At 34.6% G+C, this 17,148-nt stretch overlaps 1 protein-coding gene across 1 annotated transcript in view; it reads left to right on the top strand.

Moving 5' to 3' along the window:
• Positions 1-16,269, top strand: part of Dys (Dystrophin) — a 30,308-nt gene extending 14,039 nt beyond the window's left edge. The window contains exons 7-11 of the mRNA XM_023164110.2: positions 1,454-1,914; positions 4,023-4,283; positions 4,552-4,943; positions 9,368-9,664; positions 15,247-16,269. Of these exons, the coding sequence (XP_023019878.2) occupies positions 1,454-1,914; positions 4,023-4,283; positions 4,552-4,943; positions 9,368-9,664; positions 15,247-15,451 (1,616 nt within the window). The 3' untranslated portion in view covers positions 15,452-16,269. The remainder of the gene's footprint in view (positions 1-1,453; positions 1,915-4,022; positions 4,284-4,551; positions 4,944-9,367; positions 9,665-15,246) is intronic.
• Positions 16,270-17,148: the final 879 nt, after the last annotated feature.

The raw sequence follows: 17,148 nt of genomic DNA on the forward strand, positions 1-17,148 counted from the left end.
AAACTTTTGAAACTACTTTTATATGAATATTATAATTTTTTTTTTTTTCAGTTTGTGGCATATGGTTGTAATTTCATGTATGAATTGATTGCTTTATTTTGTAATGTTATGCAGATTGGTGATGAAAAGGCAATAAGGCAAGTGTCTTATTCCGAAACATCGATGTTCGCCATTGAGGATGACAGTGTTCCATATGAAATTTCACTTCTTTCATATACTATATTGTGTAGCAATCCTGTGAATTATATCTTATTCAATTCCATTCAACTGAATTTGAAAATGTGTTTCTTGTATAATTCAATGTTCATATAAAAGTAGTTGTTTCAAAAGTAATTCTATGTTTTTTTCCAGATTGTATCTTTGTAAAGAGTTTATTTTGAAATTAATTACTTTCTTCATTTCTTCGAAATATTCCCACATTCTTTGTATAAAGACGGAGAAATAGAAAGCCCAAACCTTTATTTTGGACATATTACTTCACTTACCAACTTCTCAGAAAAATATAAGTAGAAGTAAATAGAATTAGGTAGGTATTTATTTTTTTAATAAAAAACTACATTTCAACTGCAACTGTGGCAGTCAACTGAAACTATAATTTTCAATTACATTCTCATATTTCTTGATAGTTCACAGTTGAACTCCTGAGGAGTTGTTGCTATATCTTTCCATAACATTGGTAGGTGAAGTTTTTAGTAACTAATATCGCTTAAATCCATTGAGGACAAAATCTATTCGGACACTCATTGATATTCATTATTAGTCTGAATTTTCTACTTTTATAACAAAATGAATATTTTGAAATAGAATAAGTACTATTCTGATCATTCCCATATTGATTTTAATTTAAGAGCCACTGGTAGACAGCTGTTTCAGTCTGTTGGGCATCGTGAGTACTGGGCAGGTGGTCCTCGATTGAAGGCAAAATTTGAATAACTAAGAAAGGTACTTGATAAAAATAACTGCGTACACGCAAGTGAGACATAAGTGGAACCACCTATTGGTGTGACACCCAAGTCAATTTGCCAAGTTTTTATGTCGGTGTTTTATGTATATATTTATGCATGTATCTCTAACCGATACAGTTTTCAGATTTGTTTTGATAACAATTTCAAGATCTTTCTAGAATTCCTCTGCGACTCCATTCTTTCTGATTGGCGAATAGGCTAGACTAAGACATACTGGATTTCAATTGAATATATAGCGAAACACGTTGCAGTTTTGTAAACTGTATAGTGAGAATCTCAGAATAAAGAGTCACTTGATTAACGTTTAAGGAGTCATCTAATACTCCATCAACTGGTAGAAGGGTAGTGAGTAAAACAATATGTTATTGTCATACTATGTGATAAGTCAACATGTAGAATTGGTAACTAGTACTTTACCTGCTAATCAGAAATGTACAGATCCGAATTCATATTCGATGAATTATTTTCCCAATCTGCTGTTTTTCTAGGTGAGATTTCTCCCGGACCCTCAAGTGTGCAGCCTCCTTGGGAACGGGCCATCACTCCTAACAAAGTTCCCTACTACATCAACCACAGTACTGAAACTACCCACTGGGACCATCCTCAGATGCTTGAACTCGCTGTTTGCCTGCTCCAGCTCAATGAAGTACGCTTTTCCGCATATCGGACTGCTCTCAAACTCCGTTCCATTCAGAAAAAGCTTTGTCTTGATTTAGTTACTATTAGCTCTTCTTCTGAAGCATTCGACCTCCATGGATTGAGAGCACAAAACGACAAAATTCTTGATGTAGCTGATATGGTGTTAGTTCTCAGAGCTATTTTTGGAAATGCTGCTGCATTAGAGCCGAATGTTGTGGATGTGCCGCTTTGTGTGGATTTGGCTCTCAATTGGTTGTTGAATGTATATGACAGTCAGCGAACTGGCCAATTGAGAGTTCTCAGTTTCAAAGTGAGTAAATAAATTTGACTCAGTTATCTCACCAAAACATTGTGAGATTTATTTTTTGAACTCTTCAAGAATTATAGACTGTTTGAAATTACATATAATCACATCAAAATCAGGAGTTAAAAATCCCAATTGTTTCAGATGCTACAGTGAAATTTTGGTCACAGTATTTACTGTGTTTTGGTCGAATGTAATTTTATTGTTCAATATATTTTATAATTGTTCTTATGTTTTATAGGTTTGCCACTGATTGCTCGCATGCTTGTTATTTGCTGTCAGCGATAGTGGCAGATGAATAATTCTCAGCTTTACTTGTCATTTAATATCAAGTGATCTGCTCGAGTCTAGAGTCTTCAACACTTCAAACTTTGTATCGTATATGTCGCATATATCTGTGGATGTGTCTTCGTTCAATCTAGAGTGATTGAAAACAAAATATAATAACTCAATTATATCGAATTGGAGTATTTAAAACTACGCTTCCTTCAATCAGGTTGTTGGCATGAAAACACAAACATACATTCTTTATGTGAACTAAATTGTCTGCGTGGGCGACCGTTGTACTGTTTTAAAGTGACTGTTGATTTCTGTACACTGTTCCTGAATAAGATATTTGCAATGGTCTCTCCAATTTTGATAGAAACCTACTTTATTGCAAAGGTTTTCTCGTCTGACCTTATTTTTAACGGATTGAATCTTTTTCTAGCAAATTTGTGTCAGTTCTCCGTCTCTACTTTGGATGATGTATGATCTTTGGGAGTGACACCTTATTAGCTTTGTTAACTGAAAAGACTGGTATCAGATAGCAGCAAAGATAAAGTATAAGTATAATATCTTGTTGAGAGATCCAAAATGTCAACAGAAATAGAGGTGCCCACAGATTTACAGGTCCAACAGAAATTCCAGAGAAAAACATGTTGAGATACTTATTGACTTATATATTTATCAACCAGTTCAGCCTCTTTCTTGAGCAACAGTAATACCTAAGATCATTTGGAAAACTTTTCTATCACAACCATAGATTTTCTTTCCAGATGTGCTCATAAGAAATAACTCCAAAAAGTCAGCAAATATTATCACCAGGGGACTAATGGTGATACCACTTCAACTTTCCTCAGATTTGTTTTTGGAGTCTGTGGTAGTGCCTGCACCATTCCTTCACATTCCCAAAAGTATCTCTCAACCACCCCCGCTGACGTTCTTGATTTTGGTGAGATGATTGAATTGTAAGGGGGTAGTTACAGAGTATTACCATTTGAAACCTCAAGTTGGAAGCCCAAAATATTTTATTTCTCCCATGGAATTGTCTAAAAATAAGTCTCTATTTGCCAACTTTGTCACATTTATTGCAGGCTCCATCTTCGTATGAATGGGCGTCGTTTGTTTCTTAATGCTGACAAACATATTCTTGGAACCGTAACTTGGACTTGGTAGTGTTGGAGCTTGGTTTAACTCAACCATTTTACTTCCTTTTATATTGAATCTATTTTCTCCGAATAGAGATCTTCAGTTTTTTCTAAGTCTGCAAGCCAGTTCCTTCTCTTTATGGATTTTGTATGCATCTGACAATCTCGTATCTAGCGGTCACAATTGAAAGATCACTTGTCCTGCATGGACCACTTCTAACATCTTTGTTTTGAACCACTTCTTTCACTTATGAACATCACTAGGTATGCCATTTAACTTGCATTTTTCGCAGAATTATTTCTAATGACACAGTTGATATACTTAAGGCATGGTGTCTGCCCATTTGAAATTTTTACTGAATATTTGCATCTTGAAACCCATTATTTAAAATGAGGAAACTCATCTGATAGTTCAAGACTCTGGTAACAATTTATCACAAATCGGATTTCAGAATTTTTCTCAAATACATTGTTCTCAAAGTCCTTTCATTACCTATCTGAAAATATCAGATTTTTCTAAGGTGTTTCCTCAAGTTTTTGAGAAATAAATCCAGGAATGTAATATGTACACGGGGTAGGTCAGAGTTTTTTAATTGTATAAACTCTGAATTGAAGGTTGATTTTACATTTGTATGAATGCCGTTCATTCTATGTTTATAATAAGATTCTGGTATCTGATTATTCATATTTAATATTTATTTGAAGGTAGGATTAACTCTTCTGTCGAAGGGTCATCTAGAAGACAAGTATCGTTATCTCTTCCGTCTCATAGCAGACCCCCAGCAAAAAGCTGATCAAAGAAAACTAGGCCTGCTGCTCCATGATATTCTTCAAGTGCCTCGACAACTTGGAGAAGTGGCCGCATTCGGTGGCTCAAATATTGAACCTAGTGTGAGGAGTTGTTTAGGGGAAAGAGAAGATTTGGAAGTAACTCATTTTTTAGCTTGGTTGAAGCAAGAGCCACAGGTTAGATTCCATATTGTAAATAAGCTTGTACAGTAATTGATTGATTAGTGTTGCTTTCAATAGATTTATTATCTTACTAACAGCGTTCTGTATTTGAATAGGCATTGAAAATGGATAACAAATAGTGTGTTCCTGTTGAGAAATAACCCATGCTTGTAGTGTCATGCAATTTGAAACACGCTGCTCACCTGAATGAAGATGCTGCATGTTATGTTGTTAGAGGAAATGTTGAAATCCTGCAATGTTCTATTGTGTATATTTTTCTCAGTCGCTGGTATGGCTACCAGTCCTCCATCGTTTGGCAGCGGCAGAGACGGCTAAGCATCAAGCCAAGTGCAACTCTTGCAAGCAGTACCCTATCGTTGGCCTGCGCTATCGCTGTCTGAAATGCTTCAACTTTGACATGTGCCAGAACTGTTTCTTTTCGGGAAAGCTTACAAAGGGACACAAACTGACCCACCCGATGCATGAATATTGCGCCGCTACGTCCTCCATAGAAGACATGAGAGACTTCACGAAAGCACTCAAAAACAAATTCAAGAGCAAACGGTATTTCACTAAACATCCAAGGGTGGGGTATTTGCCGGTGAGATCGGTGCTGGAAGGAGATGAGTTGGAAAGTCCGGTGGCGTCTCCGCAACATAACGATATGCATTCTAGGTAAATGAACTTCAAATTATATATAGATAGATAGATAAATAGATATCCTTAATCCGTTCTTTGTAATAAAAAACCTTTTCGAGTGTAGAACATGTCAATTACAGTAAACATTACCGAAGTAGTAAAAAATCATATCATTAATATTGGTTAAGAATATAAATGGCCACAGATGTATGAATAACAAGGTTATCACAGTCAATATATTTAATGTAATATTATTATATCAGATACAGAACACGAACATATACATGTACGGTTCAAAAGAGACTAAACTACATCACAATGCAGAATGATACGACATGAAATATTCAACGCAAACAACATCGGTTTAAATTATCATTGAAAAATTCTTCCAACGAATAATAATCTTTGGAGGGAAGCAAAGTTTTCAATTTATTCTTCATGATCATAGAAGACAAAGTTCTGAGAGATTCAGGTATATATATATATATATATATATATATATATATATATATATATATATATATATATATATATATATATATATATATATTAATGATTGAAAAAGGTATATTTTTTTGAAGATAGATCAAATGTGTCTTTATATTCAAATGATTATTTTTATTTTGTGTATTGTGGGTATGGTTCCTATCATGAGTCGCAAAAAGAGATTTATTTTCTTTGACAAATACCACAGATTCATAAATATAGAGACCTGTTAATGTTAATATTTTTTTCTTTACGAATATTTTTTTACAGCTTTCTCTCTGAGAAAGGTTAAATATTTTTTTGAGACACCGTTTTTGCAATATGAATATTTTTTTTTATGTGTAAACATTCCCCAAGAACATAATGTCATATCTGATGTAACTCTCAATATAAGCATTATATGCTAACATCGCAGCCTCAGTGGATATATTTTGTGTGATTTTTTTCAGGGCATAGCAGTACCTTGACATTTGTGTTGCCACCTTATCTATGTGGCTCTTCCAGTACAGCTTTGAGTCAATTATAATTCCAAGAAAGAAAAGTTGGGTCACTGGTTCTTAAATAGTTACACCATCACTAAAAGTATTATTTGTGCCGTTTTGGGTAGAATATATGATTTGAGTCTTGTTTTTGTTCAGTTTGAGATTGTGTGATGTAAAGTACTCCTTTAGCTTGAAAAAGATATTTGCCTGTAGGTAGTTGTGATCGGTTGAACTGAAAACCACAGAACAGTCATTGGCATACTGAACCATGTATTCATCAACAACTTTAGGCACATTGTTAGTGTAAAGAATGTATAGTAGTGGGCCCAACACTGACCCCTAGGGTACACCTCTTACAATAAATAGCATTGCAGATTTCATTAGATTTCCATCAGTTTCCCTTTCAGTAACACATTGCTGTCTATTTTTCAAATGAATCAGCAAAAGTAAAGCAGTTGGCGGTGTTGCTGGACACCAACATCAAATTTTAGTTTGAGTATAATGATTTGATTTTGTTGTATTGTCAGATATTAGAGATTTTTATTTTCATAATCACTTCATTTGTCCCATTTTCGTTAATTCTTGCAATCCAGAAGCATTTAGGCTAATTGATTCGTTCAGATAACTTCCACTGAAATGAAAAAAATGTAAATTGTATGTATTAATAGCTACTTTTAGCGTTAAAAAGCTACTAGGTATATGAATGAAAAATTTTCATTTAAATTGAAATTTTAGTCTGGCAGTCTAATGTGATTCATTATTTGGAAACTTGAGAAACTCATTTTTCTCCATAAATTTTGAATTTGATAATTCTAAAACATAGTTTTGAAAGTTTCAGCAGCTTGAGGTGATGAATATCGCTATCCATGTATTCTTTATTTGACTCAGAAAAGAAAAAAAAATGGGAAACTTTATCATTAAAAAATGGACAATGTATCATTCCAATAATTAATTGGTCAATGAGCTGTGTGGGAAGCTGGTGTTATCCTGATGAAAAATGATGCTACGTTTTTTGTTGCTTTCCCAATTCCATCTACTTGTGGCAAACAAATTGTACGTATCACGGATCTTTGATTCTTGAATAGAATAGGGGCGATATATCCGGTAACGATGAAAAAGCAAGCAATCATTTTCTTGGAACTACTACGAAAACAACTAACTTTTGTAGGGTTCGTTTCACTAAACAGTGGATCCAATGTTGTACACGTACTTTGTGATTCCCAAGTTGAATTTTTTAGGCATTTCCTCACACTAATTCACATGTAGTTTTCTTGAGTCTGGAGCAAATCAAATTATCTACAAGAACACTTCGTTCAGGCCAGTCTCAACTCACCTACACTGTAGGTTAATGGAGTGACACCTATCACAAAATAACTACTCCCCTGGTTAATACCACGAAGGGCGTTGGAATATATCCGACAGGTATCAGTGTGCAGGATTCTTCACTGAAGTTATTCCTGCATATGCTGTTGGCGATACAACTGTCGGAATCAGTGAAGAATCCTGCACTGACACCTGTCGAATATAATCCAACGCCCTTCGTGGTATTAGCCAGGAGAGTAGTTGTTTTCTGATAGGTGTAAGTCCATTAACTCAAAGTGTAGGTGAGTTGAGACTGGCCTGAACGAATTGTTCTTGTAAAAAATTCGATTCATAGCCAGTCTTCAAGTATGCCCACTTACTTTATGTTAAGTCTGGCAAATCTTTTTCACACAAATATTCATGGAATTGAATGTATACCAATAGCTTGTATTTATGAAACATGCTGATATTTTTCAATCAAACATCATTGATGCTGTGAGGAAGAGCTCACAGCATCGCTGATTTTTGTTCCTAATCAAAACCGATTTTGTTTGCTTTTCATGAGATTTATCTCTGACGACTGCATAACCACAATCAAATTCTGAAAACTGATTGCAAACAGTCTTTTCTGATGGCGCTTCATTATGAAAGTTGAAAAATGATTCTTTCCATTCTTATTGAGTTATAGCTGACTTTTTTTAAACACTCATTCTCAACCAACATTGCTTCTAATTTACCACTATTTTTAGGGTAATAAGAGGTGATTTCTACAAATAACGTGTTCCCAGCTGATTGTCACAGAGAAGATAAAAAAATTTACAATGATATTTTTCAATGTAACACGTTGAAAAATTGAACAACAAATCATCAAATGAATATTCATTGAAGATATTATAGTTACTAAGAATTCTCAAAGTATAATCTCACAAATAACTTTTTCAATCGATATTCGTGTCATCCAATGAAAACTCCACAATGAATGTCGTATTACTTTGTTGACTGAGGAGGACTTCATCGGGCTTGCTAGTTTTTATCAGACTGGTGGAGAATAAATAGTTTCCACAAATTTTCTGGGACGTAAAAAATGTTTCATGAGAGAAGTATTTCATCTGGTATCAAGAACGTCTTTACCTATCACATGACTATGATAGACTAAGGTTTTGAAGACACCGTCCTGGTAGGGCCTAATAAATTTCTCTGTTTCCCACTTCAACTCACTGGACCTGAGAGAAACAAAAGTCAGATGGTTTGATAAACTGAGATCGGCTTTCCTTTATCTAGTCGCAGGAGTAAAGTATTTTTTGCGGCTTTGATGTGAGCGTTTCAGTATCGAAAACTAAACCAAGTTGGAGTACAGAACTAGAAAATAAAATAACTAAAGAAATAACAGAACAAAAATCCTTCGATACTGAGACTATTCAAAACATAATGGTTATAGTAGTTCCTCCAGAACAGTTGGAAGAGGTGGTAAAAGAGGGCATGCATGCCATGTCATCTCCCGAACGCTGAAATGTTTAGCCTAATTGTACATACAGCCTTCCATCTTGTTTCTTTTCAGTGGAATTGCCAAACTCATTTTGATTGACTATAATACAAAAATAGGTTAGAGAAGACTGTATTTGTTCCAAATCTGTTTTTGTGTTAACCAGAACGTCATCTCTAGATTTCTGCGACCGAAGGATTAATGATATCTTATGTTTTCACACAAGTTGGATGACACCATTTCACATAAAGATCGATTGAATAAGAATAATGAACTACTCACGCTTACCAACTGAAACCAATATCTCAATAAGTGTATGTTAGGCTGCCGCAATATTGATCATCGTATGATCATGTTTAACATTTATTTTCAATTCTCTATTAAATGAATCTTGCAATGATAATTATGGCTGTATATTCATACTTCAATTTTTCAAAAATTATTTGAACATTCTAGTTTCGTTTCTATTTCTAAAATATATTTAACCTTGTAATTGATATTTTCGCGGGTTTTAATTATAATTATCTTTTTTTTTCTGTTGCGTCTATCATTCATTTTTCATTCTACTATGTCATAGTGTTTTGTGAATAAATATCTGTATCTGACTCTATAAATAAATATCTGTATTTCCAGATAAATTCGAAAATTTTTGGTTAGACTTCGGAGCACTTACCTCATCTTTGTCATTTTCGCTTTCACATTTCCAGACTAGAAATATATGCCAGTCGACTTGCAGAAGTAGAACTTCGAGCGGCTTCTCCTGAAGATGAACATCGTCTTATTGCTGATTACTGCCAATCACTAGATGGAGTTCCTGCTAGTCCAGGTCAGCTGATGTTGGTTATCGATGAAGAACAAAGAGCCGAATTACAAGAGATGATCAGAGAGTTGGAAAACGAAAATCAGGCGCTGCTGCAAGAATATGAACAGTTGCAGAGAGGCAGTGCCCCACATCCTCAGCCTCAACCGCAGCATGATGTCTTAGCAGAAGCAAGGTTGTTGAGGTAAGTGTATAATATGTCTGATACAGGTAGAAGTGCCAAGTGTGAAAGTGATTATTTTTGCATGATGTTACCCATCAACACAGAGAGAGAGAGAGAGAAAGAGAGAAATACGTTTATTGTCTCAAGAGTTCTTGTTGACAAACGATTATGAACTATGTCAAAGTAGTATAAAAGTAATTCCTAAAAGCCCAGTTATATAAAATAGGGTGTCAAACACATTTTTACGAAACAAAATAAATGCTATACAATTTAAAATATGAACATTTTATCAAAACAACGATAAAAATAAAATAAAATTCGAAAAATTTCCTTAAAAAAATATGCTATATTATAGTGACAATACAGTAGTAAACTATAATTTATAAAAAGCGTTGTCATTGTAAAATTCATCTGAACTATAATAGGCTTAATCAAGCAGAATGTCGCTTAATTTTTTCCTGAAAATTTTCAAAGAAAAACTCTTCAGGTATATGGAAATTCTGTTGTACATCTTTATTCCATTGTATATCAATGAATCCTTCACCATTGTTTTTGTGGGCAGGGGAAGTCTGATCAAGTAAGCTTGACGTGTATTATAGTGTGGCTCATTTATATCATCACGAGCAGATATATTCTTATGAATCAGACTTACTGTTTCAAGAATGAATAGAGATATTATTCTCAGAATTCGTTTTTTCAATGAATAATGGTTTGCAGTGATCTTGGAACTTTGCCCCGCACACATACCGGACAGCTCGCTTCTGTAAAACGAAAACAGTTTGCAGCATGCTTTTGCTGCATACTCCCCAGAAGGCAATACCATATCTTATATGTGAATCCACAAAGGCAAAGTACGCAGATTTTGCAAAGGTTCTACCCAGCTCCTTCGAAACTGACTTCACTACAAAGCATCCAGATGCAAGTTTTTTATTCAACTTGATAATATGATCCTCAAATCAAGCTTATTATCAATGTGAAGTCCTAAGAATTTGTAGGACAATTTCATCTCGAGAATGTTGTTATTCGAACTAAGAGGTGGGAGTTCACATTTGAAGGTGAGGAGATGGGTTTTATCAAAGTTTAATAAAAAAAAGCTTATTTGAGTCACACCAGCTCTTAATTTTTTCCATGTCTACAGTGGCATCTTGAGCTCGTTTTGTAGGATCATTTCCCTGCCACAGCAACGTTGTATCGTCTGCAGTTGTGTTATATCATTAATATACAATAAAAACAAGATGGGTCCTAGGATGGAACCTTGAGGGACACCTGCTTTGATTTCTCCTACATTTGAGTCGGTTGAGAGTCTTACAATTTGCTTTCGACTCAATAAGTACGATTCAAACCATCTAATGCTTCTGTGCTCAAAACCATAATGTTTCAGTTTCCGCAGTAAGATTCCGTGATCAACGAGGTCAAATGCCTTGGAAAAGTCACAGAATACAGCTGCTGAATAGGCACCAGAATTCATATCACTATAAATCTTATGCAGAAAGTTAAAAATTACATCATTTGTATTTTTGTTAATTTGAAACCCATACTACTGTGGACTCAATATGTTATTATTTTATAGAAAGTAAATTAGCCGCCTTTTTATGATTTTTTCAATAATTTTGGATAAGGTCGGAACAAGTGATATAGGTCTGTAGTTTATTGGATCATCCCTGGCACCATCTTTGAAGAGCGGAATCACTACAGAAGTTTTTAAAAATTCAGAAAATGGGCCATTCACAAAGGAATCATTTATCAATGAGACAAGAACGTTCAAAACACAATCTGGCAGTGTCTCAAAGATTTTGACAGACATTTCATCAATACCTGATGTTCTTTTATTTCTAATTCATCTAGGTCAATGGGGATTAAATCAAATGTTTGACCTATTTGAATATCCTTCAAATATTTAATTGGGTCATTGCTCGAGGCTGTATCAACTGCATATTTTGCGGTTATTGAACAATAGTGGTTGTTTAATGTTGTGGGACTTATTGCTGTGTTAGTGGATTTTCCTTTAGATTGATTTCCTCTCAATTCATCAACTATATTCCACCCTTCTTTCATTTTATTATCAGCATTAACAAATCTATTTTGATAATATTTTTTTTCGTAGCACTTATCACATTTCTATATGTTTTCCTGTATTTATTGAAATATTTAAGAAAACTTTCATTTTTTGCATGTATTCGGATAAAATTGATTACATTATTCCAGTCGCTTTCGAGCGATGATTGATAAAACCTATTATAGTTAGTCGTGCTGTATATATCTGTGTTTTTTTGTATTTGCAACAACTTTGAAATTGAATCTTGTGGAGATTGCGTTGTGATCGGACAGATTTGAAGGGACATCACATGATATAAGATTTTCGCTCAGATTAGAACAAAAGTAATCAATTAATGATGATGAGTATTGGGATGAGCGCGTCACTGAGTTTACACAGAGATTACACAGTTTTTGTCTATCCATAGAAACCTCATTCAACCAATTTATATTGAAATCACCAGCAAGCATAACTTGGCTACTGACTGGTAGTTTCGATAGCAATAACTCAAGTTTATCAATGAAAGTATCCTTATTACCGGTAGGGGTTCTATAAATACAAATTATGTAGAAATTTAGCTTTTTACAATAAATTGTACAATTTTCAAAGTCTTTTTCCATTGCCATATTTTCTGGATTTTTAAACTGCACAGAACTAAAACTGTGGTCTTCCATCAGAGAGTTGTTGGCTAAAATAAGGGTTCCACCATATGAATATTCGATTCTGCAGTATTTTGCAATGGGCTGATATCATGGTAGCTGTATTGGTTCATCATCTTCAAGCCAGTGTTCAGTTAGGAAGACTAGCTTAGGATAGTGCATTCGCTCAAGTAGTATGAAAAGCTCGTCTGTTTTGTTTCTAATTGATTGAATATTCAAGGTGAGAATGGTTAGGATAGAACAATTCCTGGAATTTTCTGTTCTAAAAAAGATTCTGAGGGCGTATTAGACGTTTTTGTGTCATGTGCTGTAAATTTTGGTTTGCAATTTGATTTCTGGATATCAAAATGTTGGTTCGGTAAAAGTTGGAGTTCATTTATAATTTTCAACAGTTCGTGGGCCAAAAACCGATATGCACTCATTTTCAATTTATATCCGTGTTTACAATAATTGGTTCGTTTAAGGGCATTGTTGCATTCCAAGAATTTGCAATTATCCCTTTTCGTGAGATGCAATTCTTCAAAAAAAAAGAGATTCCTCTCGTATATTATTTGATTAACGTTTTTGTTATATCTGTATGGTTCTGAGATGACAATTATGTTTGTGTGTTGCATTCTTGACATTAATTCTTCTAATAAATATGAATTTGTTTTATTCAACCAGATTATGAGGGCATCACCTTTGATAAAATGTCGTGTGGCAGAGATGGCTGTTTTAATTAGTCAGGCCACAGAACAGATACCTATTTTCTAGTCAACATTATTGTAATTTTCACTGGAATATCTGATAATTTTACGTGCAAAAAAAAGAGTTGATTTTACTACCTCTTTCATCGCTTTTTTCATTCCTTTTCTCATTCATTGGGTTTTACAAATTTGACTTCAACATGAAGAAGCACTGAACAAAACTTGAAGGACCGAAATGTTTGGGCAGATTTCTGGTTTTCGGCAAAACAAAATTTTAGTTTGAATTTTTCGCGACAGACTCCAGTTGGGGTATATATATGAAGATATTGAGTTTCATTGATTGATTGATAGATGTGATTAGTTCAAAGACTAAGGCGTGCCAGTCACTTATCCTGTCAAAAACCATATGTAGGCGTAACAATATCTATTATATTCTGAATTTTACTAGTTCAGACTTCCATTGTCTAGTATAATTTGAAATATCTAAAAGAACAAATAAAATTAAAATGAATATCAAAAATATCAATTATATTAAGTAATAAAACGTGAAATGAAATTACAAATGAAATAATCAAGTTAAAAGATGAAAATGACCACAGAGTAAAAAGAAATGAATATAAAATAAAAATAAGCAAAAAATCAAAAAATAAACAAAAGAAAATAAAAAATCAAAAAGTTTTCAAACCAAGTTACTTCTCCTATCCCCTATTCTCTATCTCCGCTTCACCGGTTTAGCAGGAGTTGACTATTTTTCCCCTTCATTACAGATTTCCATATGTTGCATATCTCTATGCTAGCTTGGCTGAATGCATCGTGGGACAACATATATGCAGCTTCTTTGAACTTCCTCTTAAACCAGTGCATGATCTCAGCTTGGGACCACTTGATGTTATGTTGATGAGTCCAAACATGCTCTGCTATTCCCAATTTGCTGGTTTCTCTTCACTGTGTGTGTTTCTCTTGTGCTTGGCAATACAGACTTTCAATGGCCTCGTAGTTTCACTGGTTTGTCACACTCCCGGGTATCTGGTAAATGCTATAATTGGAATCGCTGTTCGTGTTTGGTGGCCTGGTTTACATGAGGCTGCAACGGATGGTGTTTCCGGATCTGAAGCAGGTTCTGATGTTGTACTTGGACCCAATTCATCTTACTCTTTCCGAAAATCCTCTGACGTAGGGAAGAGAAAGCGGTGGTTGTGACGACTTCAGTTACTTGTGAGGTCCTTGCTGTCTTCTAACCAAAATCTGTTCCACCATCACTTTGGAGTAACCATTCCATTGAAGATATTTTTTGGTGATATCTAGTTCCTTCTTGAGATTTTTCTTCATATTACAGAGCACGAAAGCATGATTCACTAGTTTGAATGATTCCTCATTTGGTAGATTGATGTTGGTTGGATTCGTGATTCAGATACTGTTCCATGTGAGGAAGTTTTGGGTATACAGATGTTTCCCACTTAGTGTTGTTCCTCTCCACCAATACGTCCGAGAATGACAATTTGTTGTGGACTTACTTTTCCATTGTGAAGGTGATGGCAGGTTGATGTGTTTCAGAAAGGTGTCTAGTTCTGTATTCCCATGGTTCTATACTATGAAGGTGTTGTCAACGTATCTCAACCACGACGCGGCTACTGATTCGAACAACCTAACCTTTTATTAATGAAGAATTACCAAATATATTTTTGAAATTCACTAAAAACTTGTTACGATTTTGTATTCTATCCAATATCTGAAAATTTAAATATTTCTTTGCCGAACATTAGACAGAGTCATTCTCAATTTGAGAATAAAATTAATAATTACGTTTTCAAAGGTATTGTGAAACATAAAATGCCCTCTGTTAATTGGTTGAGAAAATAACTATTTGTTTAGTATAAAAAACTTGAAACTGTAAAAACTTTTCTGTAAACATTGTCACCTGTCAAACGATAGTAGTACGTGTAATGCACTGTTTGGAACCTTTGGTGTAGTAATGAATATTACTGGAGTTTTTTCCCAACACCAAACCGTTATTTCAACAATCCGACGGTTTGGTGTTGGGAAAAAACTTCAATAATATTGATAGTAATACTTTATCAATAGTCGGATTTGGATTCCGACTCTTTGATTTACTAAGTGCAAATCATCAGCCAAAAAGAACTCTGGTTAAATTTTAAAATGATATTTGCCACTAAAACCAGTTATGAATAGAACAAAATTGAGTAATTCCATAATCATTTTCAGACAACACAAGGGTCGTTTGGAAGCACGCATGCAAATCCTAGAAGACCACAACAGACAGCTGGAAGCTCAACTTCAACGTCTTCGACAACTGTTGGATGAACCTCCTACATCCACTTTGCAGACTAGGAGCGTTACTGCTTCTCAACTAAATCAAGATATACCTGGTAGAATAAATCAACCTCCTCCTCCAGCCGATCATCGTTAAAAGTAGCCCGAGTAGAATTAATTATATGAGATATTTGACTGACCCGCGCAGCGAAATTATTGGTCATTTGACAAACGTAACTGATAAGTTTGCTTTAATCTAATAGAAATATATGTCCAGCGATGATGTATACTATGTAAGTCTGATTATGAAACATTCTACTGCATTGGAGGAGTATTCACAGTTAAGAGAATGATACTAAATTTATAAATGACAATCGTGGAGCCAGATTTGATTCTCAGGTGGTATTATTATTTTCCATTTCACTTTTGAAATGGTTTCGATTGCAATTGATCTCGATCAGCTATACCTGCCCACAGATATATTATATTTACCAAATATATTAATGATATTTGACTAGGTAATAAAAATTTGTTGAATTCCTGTGGTGCGTCAACTGTTTCCAGTAAAAGTTGTTGGAGCTGTTTTTCTAGAAGCTTTTTGAAGTTGCCTCAATAGATTAGAAGACTGCTTGTACTTCCTCTGCTAGAGAATTGTTCAAACTCCATATCAGATTGTGGGGTCAGGAAATTTGCAGTTTGTATGATATAACAAGCTTGAATATGACCTTGACCTCAACAATCCCAAATGTCTCGAAAAAAGATTTCGAAGCCATTTTTTCACTACAGTCCGTATTTGGTTGATCGATAAATGGTGGTCTAGGTAATTGTGGTGGCATATAATCTAAAGAATCCATATCAATATACACATCATGTTTGTTATGTTTAGTAGCTAGTGAAGCCTAGATATTTATTTTGTTAATGTTGATATAAGTTGGCGACATATTGATAAGCATACAATTAAATAATATTATTCAGTATTGTCTTTCATTCAGTTTTTCTGTAATGTAGTATTACTTTGAACCAACAATTATAATTTCCAACCCTTAGTAACCAGCAATGAAAATTAGCATCATGAAATTTTCAGCATTTCCACATTCAGTTAACATAAACTGCCTAACCTAACTTCTCGTTATATTTCAAACCATCTGATTTGTGTTTCAGCTCCTCTCCTTGCATCTGAAGGTGTTGAAATAACCCTACCAATGAAAGTAAGATTATTTCCAGATGATGGCTCCATCCCAAGATGTGTGTATTTGTGCCAGAAAAATGTATGACTCTGAGCCCACTCAGTTACTAACATAACCTTCAAAATACCGGTTGCCCTTCTATCGTACGAAGTCTTTTCACGATATTTGCACTAATCTAATGTATTGTTAGATATAGTAGACTCACTCATATAAGAAGATTGCTGCGGTCATTGAGGGGAAATACTTGAATCTTGTATATCTCTCTTAGTTGATGTTCCAGAAGATGGTCTACAGGTATGATTTCTGAGCTGCACATTCTGACCTGCATTTCTATAGGAACAAGACAGAGCGTCGCCCTGAAATGTCACAGGAGGCCAACTTCCCAAGCCACACATTTGTGTTGGAGATTAAGGTGACCGCAGACAGAACTGATCAAGTCCTCAACAGATTGAGAAATATGTACCATGGTCTGTCAATCTTGAAGTGGGTTAGGCTTGACAAGAAAATTCAGGCCCTGGTCGGTTTCGTTCAGAAGCTGAATTCAATTTGGTCAAATTTGAATAGATGTGAGTCACAATTAACCCTCGTAGGTTGCATTGTAGGATTGAATAGACCCAAAAACTCTGGATCTACCTATGTCACCTACACAAATAAAACGAAAGTGAGT

This window comes from Leptinotarsa decemlineata, unplaced genomic scaffold (genome assembly GCF_025532065.1).
Source record: "Leptinotarsa decemlineata unplaced genomic scaffold, Ldec_3_MD MMD2_tig00000008_RagTag_RagTag, whole genome shotgun sequence".
In the NCBI taxonomy this organism is placed as follows: domain Eukaryota; kingdom Metazoa; phylum Arthropoda; class Insecta; order Coleoptera; family Chrysomelidae; genus Leptinotarsa; species Leptinotarsa decemlineata.